We start from the raw sequence: 12,052 nt of genomic DNA, 5'->3' as shown, positions 1-12,052 counted from the left end.
GGGAAAAATATGATAAAGAAAGAGGGGCCTTAGCCTGGAGAGATGAGGGTGCGCCATGAATGGAAGAGTATGAATCTCTCTCCTGTGGTCTGGGGAAGGCGGTGGGAAGAGTAGGTGAGGTGTAATAAAATCAGTTCCTGCTTACAACCTTCTGTATGGTTTACAATACCTACTATATTCTGTTGTCTTTTTAAAAATCATTTGTCAGGCTGATAGTTGAAGTGTTGTATGGTAATTAGGTTATTTGCTTTGATTTTTCTCTCCTGTGATTTGTTACTCTCCTGACTCATTGGTACAGACTGGGTAACTGCATTGGAAATTCTGGAAAGGAAGGTTGTCTTTTTTTTTTTTAAGATTTTATTTATTGATTTTAGAGAGAGAAAGGTGGAGGGAGGAGTGGGAAGCATCAACTCGTAGTAGTTGCTTCTGGCATGTGCCTTGATCAGGCAAGCCTTGGAGTTATGAACCAGTGATTTCAGCATTCCAGGTCAACGCTTTATCTACTGCACCACCACAAGTCAGGCAGGAATGTTAAGTCTTATCAGCAGGTATCGCTGCTTCTTACACTTTTTCCATCTATACTAAGACCAAAAGAGACCTGTCACTGTTCAGATAGATAGTTACTGCTTTTGGTTTTAAAAAAGTACTGTAAACAAATAATAGAAAAACTTTAAGAGATCATAAATTGTTGGTAAACTGTTTGCATTATGAAATGTCAGTGAAAAGAAAATGTTTTGACTAAATGAGTCAACTAATTCCTAAACAGGTTTGCACTTGTAAATCTAAGTATCTGAAATTGAATTGAGAAACTCATTAAGCCTGACCTGTGGCTCAGTGGATAGAGTGTTGACCTGGAACACTGAGGTTGGTTCAAAACCCCAGGCTTCCCAGGTCAAGGCACATAGCAAGAAACAATCAATGAACAACTAAAGTGAAACAATAATGACTTAATGCTTCTCACCCTCTCTATCTCTCCCTCTCTCTGAAAACCAATAAATATTATCTTAAAGAAAAAAAAACTCATTAAGTAGCAAATATGGCTTCCAAAACTACTTAATAATATTTAAGATTAAAGCAACCAAGTTCAAACCAAAAATATTATACATAATGAAATTAAAAGATAAAATGCAAATATATTCAAATCTCAGAACTTTTAAGATAGCAGCAAAATAATTCACATTTAAATTAGAAGAATCATGAAGAAAATAACCTAAATAAATTTTAAAATTCAGGATTTTTTTTTATTGTGAATTTATGCCACTTCTATAACAACATAAAACATGTATTGATATATTTCACATATTTGTAATATTAATAGCTATGTAATGCATTATCATATTAATATGCCATAATATGTATAGCCATTTTCCAATTATTAAGTATTTGAATATTTTTCACTATCACTCATAATAGTGCATTTTGAATAATCTCCTAAAGGATATAGTCTCCAAGGGGAAGCTAACAAAGGTTATAATGTTCTTCATGCTATAAAAAAATATATATATATCTATATATACATATATATATAATATCTATATATACATATATATGTGTGTATATATATATATAATTACTTATGGGACATACACAGCGTAGGTCCATCATTTGCCCAGTTGCCTGTCTGGATTTAGTTCATTTAAAAAAGTATCTATGATCATTTCTCAGCCTTTTGGCCAAGATCAAGTGTAGTATCTGTTCTTATCAGTTTAAAAAAGTATTTATAACTCCAAATGTTTTCATCTGAGAAAATTAGGATAAGTTATAGCCTTGATTTTTATCTCTACCTATATGGATGAAGAAATCAAGATTCAGCAGTGTAGAAATCTGATGGCTTTTGAAATAAGGGCTGAGATTCATAGAATTTCATACATGATAAATAGAAAGTATATAAATTATCTTGAGAGGAGATGGGGCCAGTAATTGTGCTTATTAACTGGCTCATACCAGTTCATGAGAGCTAAATAGTAAATATTCAGGAATTATGTAAGCAAATTATTAAACAGTTAATAGCTTGAAATTAGCCATGGTGTGCATATTTACATCACAGAAATTGTCGGGTGCTACAAATCCAGGCATTTTGTTGCTGGAGAACCAGTTTACTAGCACGTCGTTGGATGGCAGCATTAGGCAGGGAACTTGGGAATTGGACACTGTAGGTAGATAAATAGAATATAGATTGTTGATTGAAAAAACAAGACTTCAGTTTTGATCCTATTCTACACATGGTCCTTGTTATGTCTACTTGGGAAGGTGTCCAGTAAACCAAGAAGTGAGACTAAATCCTCCCAAGAAAAATGCAAAATATAGCCAAATCCACATACTTGGGTTTTTTAAATTCTGGTTCATGAAGTTCTATTTTGCAAAAGTTGCTTCCTAGTTAACCACTATTTTCAAAATATATGTTTTAGGTATAAATGTTCTGAATAGAAGTTGTTATATTTTATTTTGACAAAAATGTTGACAGAAACTGGCATATATTTAAAGATAGTGGGCTAAAGATAGTGGATGTATTTTAAAATTCTCCTCTCCATAAGCATCTCTCCTTTCCCCACAAGAATTCATACAACAAAATGGGAGAAAAAGAGAGAAGAGAGGCTCCATCTTAATGAAACAAGAAATATTCACAATGCAAGCTAAGAAGCATTCCTTTTTAAGGAAAGATGTGAGCCAAGGCTTTTATATCCAGCAAATTGACTTTCAAGTATAAATGGCACAAACTGTTATCAATATGTAAGAATGCATAAAATATTGTTCCCATGAGCCCTTAATGAGAACTGTACCAAAGAAAGAGCTTCAGATAAGCAAAGATGACATAACTTCATCAAAGAAGAGATACTCATATGCTATGTGCCTCCTGATTAAAAGGACACTCTGCTTCCCATAGTCTCGCCAAAGAAATAAAACCTGAGTCAAATCAAGCCTCTGTATCCAGCTGCCAATTTGTAGGAAATCCAGAGGACAAGAGTATTTTGCATTACCCCATGAATATGAAATTGGCAAGGTCCAAGTTAAGGGAAACTCTACAGGTCAAATTCCTAGGTTCTTCAACAGATGAACTGTAAGGGAAAATAAGAATGGAAGAGGAATCTGTATATTAAAAAAGAACTAGGCCCTGGCCGGTTGGCTCAGTGGTAGAGCATCAGCCTGGCGTGCAGGAGTTCCGGGTTTGATTGCCGGCCAGGGCACACAGGAGAGGTGCCCATCTGCTTCTCCACCCTTCCCCCTCTCCTTCCTCTCTGTCTCTCTCTTCCCCTCCCGCAGCCAAGGCTCCATTGGAGCAAAGTTGGCCCGGGCGCTGAGGATAGCTCCATGGCCTCTGCCTCAGGCACTAGAATGGCTCTGGTTGCAACAAAGCAACGCCCCAGATGGGCAGAGCATCGCCCCCTGGTGGGCCTGCCAGGTGGATCCCGGTCGAGTGCATGCGGGAGTCTGTCTGACTGCCTCCCTGTTTCCAACTTCAGAAAAATTCAAGGGAAAAAGGAAAAAAAAAAAAAAAGAACTAAAAGACATAATTTTTAATGGGAACCACTAAAAGATTCAGTAAGGAACTCAGAAAATATAAACCTTTAGAAAGATCATTTAAAGATAGCTAATTTTGGGAAAATGTGACTTCTCAATTTCCTAAATATTTATAATCTAAAAATTAAATTATCTCTTAATCTAATTTATAAAGGCTTACTTTAATCAGCCTTCACATCATAAACTATGTGTTTTATACTTAACTTTGAGGGTCAGTGCAGCAGAGATTTTGAAATAAGACCCAAGTTTAAATGCTAACTCTACCACCTCTGGATGTGTGACTTTGAGCAAGTTACTTAATGTCAGGTGAAGGTGGAGGTGATTTTTATAAATCTCTTCTGAAAAGAATAATAAATTATAATTTCTTAGGGCTATTGTAGGAATACATGAAATATCATATATACAGTTCCTGGTATATTGTGGTTGGCATGCAATAGGTACTCAATAAATGAAAGCTATTACTTTGGTTTTAATAGGTCTGGTTGGGGTCTGAGAAATCTTACTTTTAAAAGCCTCCCAAATGTTTACAACACAGTCCCTGATAAAATCCTTCTGGATGTGAACAAATATTTAACTTCAAAAATGATTATTAATGGTTTACTTAAAATGGTGGGGAAACAACTAGGAGAATGGCAAAATAAACTATGGTCTATCCGTGTGCTAAAATACTATATGGCCATTAAAATAAAAATCAAATAGCTAACAGAGCACTAATGATGTGTCAGAAACTATTCTAAATGTTTTACTAATTATCTCACTTAGTAGCCCTGTGAAGTGGGTTCTATTATCCTTATTTGATAGATGAGGAAGCTAAAAATATACATGACATTATAAATAAAAGTTGTGAAGCTGAAAAATTTCTAAACTATCAAAAATAAAAAATGTGGCCTTGTTAAAAGATTGAATTAGCTTTCTAACAGACAATATTTCAAAATCATCATATAAAGAAGTCATCAAATCATTTGCAGCCCAAAACTGTAAGGAAGAAAAAGTAATACAAAGGTATGTTAGTTGTTATTCTGGATTATGTGTGTGTTAAGGGTGGGAAGAGATGTGTCAGCTTTTTTGGATTAGTAATTTATATTTCTCATTCTATTTAGAGTATTCACTTTCAAGTCCAATTTTATATTTTTCTTATTGAGCCCTCCCCCCACAGACTATATAAGCTTCAGGCCCCACAAAACCTGGATTTCCAACCCCCTTCATACCATTTATGCAGAATGAAAGCCCCTGTAGAAGAGAATGGGACACATATAATAGAGAAAAACACCTAAAGAGATAATAGAAGAAAACTTGCTTCAAATAAAACTTGAATCTTCATAACAAGCTGTTCAAAAGCTGCCAAGCTGAATGCACCCCACCAAGAAATAAGAGATAGTGATGCCTTCCATTTTGCTCAATAGGACTATGTAACTGTGATCAGTTTTCTGGTAGCTTTTGGTTTATACTCAGTAGAAATAGGTAGGATGATCTAGTAGAAGAGAGACGACTAAGAAACTTTAAAAGATTTTATGTTTACTTTTAAAACATTTGCCAGCCAGGTTTTCTTTTTTTTTTATTTTTTTTTTGTATTTCTCTGAAGCTGGAAACGGGGAGAGACAGTCAAACAGACTCCCGCATGCGCCTGACCGGGATCCACCCGGCACGCCCACCAGGGGCAACGCTCTGCCCCTCAGGGGCGTCGCTCTGCCGCTACCAGAGCCACTCTAGCGCCTGGGGCAGAGGCCAAGGAGCCATCCCCAGCGCCTGGGCCATCCTTGTTCCAATGGAGCCTTGGCTGCGGGAGGGGAAGAGAGAGACAGAGAGGAAGGAGGGGGGGTGGAGAAGCAAATGGGCGCTTCTCCTGTGTGCCCTGGCCAGGAATCGAACCCGGGTCCCCTGCGCGCCAGGCCGACGCTCTATCGCTGAGCCAACCGGCCAGGGCCTTATGTTTACTTTTAATTCCATAATGTGGACAAGAATACTATTCAAATGACAATATCAGTTACTTGTTTTCAATTTAAAAGCAGAGGGGGGCAACTTAGAGTCCCCTTATCAATTCTTTCTTCTCATTATTTCTTAGAGTCTGATATTTCTTGTTCGAGACTGGAGTTTCCCATACGAATTTTCATATGGATCTGATGGTGGCTCCAAATTCTTGGAAAAACGCCTCAAGGTTTGTTAGACATTTAGGTGCATGAAATTTCACCAGTGGTATTCTAGAATTATTTTTGTTACATAAACTACTGAATACTCAGTAGCCACAATCTCATTTGATGCTCATAGTATCTAAATGAACAAACTTAGTTAATAAAGTAATTTCAGATTTACAATTTTCAAATATGATCAATAATTATGATACATATAAAGAGTTCTTTTGTAGATATATAAAACAATGATTTATTCCTAAAACAAAACTTTTAATTTGAAGAATTAAATTAGCTCAAGACCAACAGCGCAAATATCTGAATTCATGTTTTAGTAGAGGTTTAAAAGTCAGTTGAACAGAAATAATTCAATTTTGAAATCCCCAATGTTAGGACATTTTGCTAGTAGTTCACAGAAAGTAAAATTAGAAGACTTTCCATTTTCTATGTCATAATAGTTTAATATTGAATGATTTACACTGAATGGATATCACAAAAGATACCTACTGAGAAATCTGAAAAAAATACTGAGATTTAAAAAGTTCCTTTATATTTGGGATCGCTGAATTTACCTTGTAAGGTCTGTAATTACTTTTAGGGTAATCTGTACTATTATTACTTGTCAAATACATGTGAAAAAAAGGTTCAACATAGCTTAAAAATAAACATTCAACTATTCAGATGCCTTTCTAGAATTTAAATGTATACCTACCAGGTGACAAGAAGCTGTCTTGAGTATCTCCTGAAAAGAAGGGAGGAATATTTTATGATCTATTCATGTCTCCTGTGTATAATTTGAATTAAAATTGGAATTTGTAGGAACTAGCTAGAACTAATTTGAACTAAAAATGGGAAGGCCCTTCTAAGTTAGCATAACAATATACATTTGTTAATTGTAAGAATAATGCCATATTTATGCTATACTTAGGTATGGGAGTGTGGCAAATTCACCCAAGATTTTGTTCTTTCCTTACTATCAGCCCTGGCATGTCATTTTTATAGGATAGTTGTGGGACCACAGAGACGGAAAATATAAGATGCCATAGAATTCTTTGAAGTTTAATTTAGTTTAAACTTCAAGATGATTTACTACTGCAGGTCTCAGGGAACCAGCATGAAGAACTACAGAATGTCCGAAAACACATCCATTCGTGTTTCACCAAAATTTCCTGTTTTCTGCTACCTCATCCTGGCTTAAAAGTAGCTACCAATCCAAACTTTGATGGAAAACTAAAAGGTTTGTTTTTAGTTTTTTTAATGTTCTTTTAAAAAAATTTTTTTAAGAATTCTTTTTTTAAATGAATATGTTTATTATATCCCTTAGTCTGATTATATAATATAAAGGTAATTTTATCTACTGGGCTTATGACTGCTTGTTTAGTTCATGTGTGGATGTGAGGCTGATGTTGAGAAGCTGTCAGGAGAACGGGTATTCCTGGGCTGGTACGAGAGAGCCTCCTTGGTGACCTGTGGGATTCTGTGGGTGCTGACTATGGACACCGAGAAAACAGGTTAAATCCTGGCTTCACTCAGGATGAATTCACCCTTTTGCAGAGGTTCCTGCTCACCTCTGTACATTGAGAACTGCTCCTTAATGCCTTCCTGTTCAATTTTTCTTACTTACATTAAATGGGGAAAAACAGATGTCCATATTATTGGGATACTGCACTGAGTTATATAATTAGAGACTGACGTATTGCATAGTACTGAATTCAAGCTCTTTAAAACTGATAAGAATTTAATTATAAATTAGTTAAAGTGTCACTAAAAATGAAATCCTTTTCTGGATGATGACCAGCTCTTTTTAAAATCCAAAAACACTAGAGTGATTTTCAAATAGTATGTACTAATAGTAATTCTGTCTTAAAGAGAGGCATGTCTAACATTATAAGATTCCAAAGCAACTCAACTTGTCAAGAGGGAGTGGAGGTAGGGGTATAGGGAAATGTAAGTTAATCTTTCCTAATAGATAATCACTAGGTCTTTAGATAATTTTCTTTGTAGTTAATACAAGGTAGTGCAAAGACATTTCTGACTTTTTTACTTGTAAGCCTAGCATTGAGTATATGACTGAGTTAAGATATTTGCTTAGTATACTGTGGCCTTTCCTCATTGTGTCATGGGTGGTGAGACAGTGACACAGGTATTTCAGCACAATTGTTCTCAAAGGGCTTTCAAGTTGCTTTAATAAAAAGAAGCCTAACCAGGCAGTGGCGCAGTAATTAGAGCATAGACCTGAGATGCTGAGAACCCAGGTTTGCAACACCGAGGTTGCCAGCTCGAGCATGAGATCATAGACATGACCCTGTGGTCGCTGGCTTGAAAGCCCAAGATCGCTGGCTTGAGCAAAAGAGTCACTGGCTTGGCTGCAGCCCCTGGTGAAGGCAGATATGAGAAAGCAATCAATGAACAATGAAGGTGCCGCAAGGAAGAATTGATGCTTCCCATCTCTCTCCCTTCCTTTCTGTGTGTCTCTCTCTAAATAAATAAATAAATAAAAAGGACAACATAACATATCCAGTTTTATGGAACTGGCAGGTTTGTTCTTTTAGATTTTATTTATTCATTTTTCAAAGAGAGGAGACAGAGAGAGAGAAGGGGGAGGAGCAGGAAGCATCAATTCCCATATGTGCCTTGACCAGGCAAGCCCAGGGTTTCAGACTGGCGACCTCAGCATTCCAGGTCGATGCTTTATCCACTGCGCCACCACAGGTCAGGCCAGGAACTGGCAGGTTTGAAAAGCAAACCTATCCCCCCCCCCTCAACCCCCACATCGATTCATGGTATTTACCCTCAGATACCTTATATTTAACTATGGCAGTTAGTATTATAAATAGAAACCAAATTTTTTTCAATCATCGTTGTTTTTCTACATGTTTAAAATTATCTTACCTTTATATAACAGAACAAATAGCAGTTGGCTATTAGTGCATGGATTCCAGGATCCTACAATTTCACCATCACTTGTGAATTAGAATCCATGAGTGAGCACACAGACCTCTTGATACTCTGCAATTACCTAATGGCTTCCATGTGTTTTGAATAAATTACATAAAAAGAAGGCTCCCACAAGGCCTCTTTCTTTTCTGGACTAGGGGAGCTGTAAACAGGCAGAGGAGGGGCAGGCCTTCAACAACAGTCCTTTATTGGACAAAAATTACTCTGGCTTGTTTCATTCCTATAGTATACATCTGCAGTCCTTAAATTAACTTATATATTTCACAATGAAAGATCTCAGGGAGAAAGTTGGAAGAAAAATCCTGCAGATATAGCATTTCACTTTTTAACAAATGTGTCTCCATCAAATTTTATTCACATCTAAACATGTGTTGACCCACACAACTGATTTACAGTTACCCATAAGTTATGAGTTTACCAAAGTAACTAGCCTACGAGAAAGGGCAATGAAAGGCAGCTTTAGTTTCCCACCAAAAGTTCCATTTTGATGAGGTTTCTAGGACTAGTGCAGAATCTCTCTCTGTGCCAAAATGTTCTATTTTGCCTCAGTTTCTTCTTGGGCAGTTTTGATAGTCTGCTGTCTACACTGGTTTCCCATCCCAACCCGAATCTTATTTGGTGTGATTTCTAACCAGGACGTCTGGTCTGCTGGCCTTGCTGGTCTCCAGAGGGCTGGCATCTGAGTGGTCGCCTCTGGGGAAGAAATGTCTCTGAATCAAAAATTGTGCAAAAATTGTTCTTTGATAATAGTTTTTTACACACTTACAGAAAACTTTCAAATTCATTATCAATAGTAATAATAATTGTTATAATTATGATTTGTTCATGGTCCCTTGCGTTACTGAAATTATCTTAATATTTCCAGTGGTACTTAAAACTTAAAATACTGTGATTAAATTTAATTGCTATTGATTTAACAGCTTCCCACACAGGAAATCAAAAGTACCAAAAGCAGTGAATCACCTTCATTCATGCCACATCCAATCAGTCCTTGCCAAATGCCTACTGAATACCTCCCCTAGCACAGCAAATCCAATCTTTTTTTTTTTCTTTTTTTTTTTCTTTCTGAAGGTGGAAACGGGGAGAGACAGTCAGACAGACTCCCGCATGCGCCCGACTGGGATCCACCCGGCACGCCCACCAGGGGCGAAGCTCTGCCCACCAGGGGGCGATGCTCCGCCCCTCCGGGGCGTCGCTCTGTTGCGACCAGAGCCACTCTAGTGCCTGGGGCAGCGGCCAAGGAGCCATCCCCAGCGCCCGGGCCATCTTTGCTCCAATGGAGCCCTGGCTGCGGGAGGGGAAGAGAAAGACAGAGAGGAAGGAGGGGGGGGGGGGTGGAGAAGCAAATGGGCGCTTCTCCTATGTGCCCTGGCCGGGAATCAAACCAGGGTCCCCCGCACACCAGGCCGACGCTCCACCGCTGAGCCAACTGGCCAGGGCCCCAATCTTTTAATAAACAAGGAGTTACCTTCCTCGAGGCTGCTCTGTGTTACAGTGCACCAAGCAGAAAGACCAGGTAACAAACCATAAATTGTGGAGCTGCATCCTTAGCAGCTCTAGTTAAGACCTCAGAAAGCATAACCAACACCATCACAAAGTGATTATTTTTTTTAAAGGTGTTTCTAACGACTTGTCAGAGTCAGGTAATCCTGAGAATATATTGTCCTGCAGAGATCTTATAAAGTATGTATCAATGTCCTCAGTTATTGTGACAGATAACCACTTTGGCCTAGCCCCTGAATTCTTAGCGAGGTTTTACTCTTGTGGCAAAAATTATTGAAGACATGATGAAAACAGAACCTCATCCTGAATAATCCATCTACCCACACACATTTATTAAACTGTTGAAGTGGGCCAAAGCTGACTAGTATACTTCTGCAATTTGATCTGACCTGGTGCGCAGATGTTCTGGGTCATGTATTTACTATGTTCAACTAAAATTGTTAGCAAGAGCTCACCACTTGTGTATGTTATGAATATATTGTTCATATTTTCTGAATCCAAAGTTGAAATGCCTGGCATGGGTCTCAATTAGAACAAAGTTACACCATGGCTAATGTCATCTTCAGAACACACTTTTAATCCATATATGCTGGTTACTTTAATAATTACTGCATTTGCTGGTACATTAGATACATGGGTGTATCTTATTCCATCCCAATTTTATAAGGAAATTGGGGAGGAGGATTTAAATATGTGTTTGAAAGTGATTTTAAATGGTTTTATAAGGAGAAAGCCTTTTGTTTATACAGAAATTCAGAAAAAAAATCATACATTCTAGATATATAGTAATATTCTATGGATGCTTAAAAAAACAAACTCATATAGCAAAAGAGAAACCTATTAGTATCAATGAATATAGATACATAGCAGGCAACAAAACAAAACACAGGAATGTGGTAAGATAAGACAAATACCAGTACTGCATTTCAGTGAATACTGGTAACTAAATAGCGAATCACAATACTAAGTACATTTGAATAAATTTATGTATAATACAAATTCAAATTATAAGTAAAATTTGGTACAGTGCAAACATTAAAATAAATTTGAATAGACTATACAAATAGTCATAGAACATATGCACTAAAATTTCAAAGTTGTACAAAATGTGAAGAAAAATTAAGTCTGAAGGCTTTCCAAAATCATGCTCATGCATGTCATAAAAGCAGCAAGAGAAGAGAAATGTAAATACTTAACGTTAACTAGTATTTCGGTGTATACTGGGGCTATGAAAATAAACAGAGAAAATGCAAACACAATAATAAGGTTTTCACCTTTTCCCTTAAGACCTTGGAAATCACCAATCCCAAAACGTGAAAACTCAGTGATTCTACTGAAATTCTACTTTTAAAAAATTATATGCAGTTACAGCATTTACTTACTGACATCAAGACTCCGGACACATCTTGCTTTTACATTGCTATATGTTTTGAAGTGATTTAGGACATTATCACTGTGTTCAAAAGACTTCTCTGAAGAGATGTTTTCTTTGTTACTTTGCTAAATCTGTAATGTTAGGATTAATTTAATGCTATAACATGGGTTATGTGTATTCACTTTTGCCAAACATGACAGGTAGTATAACTCGAACTGATCGGTTTGCTATTGGGCTTCTGTTTTCTTGCCATGTTATTGTATGTTGCTGAGTTTCACCACTAGGGGTAGCATCATCGCTATGTTTTAAAACTTAAGTTCCTAGTTACCACACCACACCCACTCCTATACACTTCATTACATGGACACACTGAACACGAACAATTTTGGATACATTTTCTAGAGGGAATACATGTGTCAGCTGGTAAATATCTGGCTTTTCCCTCATGTATGAGTCTATATATATAAAACCACAAATAAGACAGAATACATGAAATGTTTATGTGAATTGGGTGTAAAATATTTGTATAACGTTTAATATTAAGATAGCTATTTTATAGGTGGAAAGCAAG

General features: G+C 37.0%; 1 protein-coding gene and 1 pseudogene across 2 annotated transcripts in view; both read left to right on the top strand.

Moving 5' to 3' along the window:
* ATL1 (atlastin GTPase 1) overlaps window positions 1-12,052 on the top strand; it is a 77,752-nt gene that overhangs the window by 56,060 nt on the left and 9,640 nt on the right. For both annotated transcript variants that reach the window (XM_066344342.1, XM_066344343.1), the window contains 2 exons: window positions 5,582-5,674; window positions 6,744-6,882. In XM_066344342.1, the coding sequence (XP_066200439.1) occupies window positions 5,582-5,674; window positions 6,744-6,882 (232 nt within the window). The remainder of the gene's footprint in view (window positions 1-5,581; window positions 5,675-6,743; window positions 6,883-12,052) is intronic.
* On the top strand, window positions 1,654-1,866 carry LOC136377706 (U2 spliceosomal RNA; annotated as a pseudogene).

This window comes from Saccopteryx leptura, chromosome 6 (assembly GCF_036850995.1).
Source record: "Saccopteryx leptura isolate mSacLep1 chromosome 6, mSacLep1_pri_phased_curated, whole genome shotgun sequence".
In the NCBI taxonomy this organism is placed as follows: Eukaryota; Metazoa; Chordata; class Mammalia; order Chiroptera; family Emballonuridae; genus Saccopteryx; species Saccopteryx leptura.
Note: the sequence above shows the minus strand (reverse complement) of the source record. Positions and strands in the feature narration are given on the sequence as shown.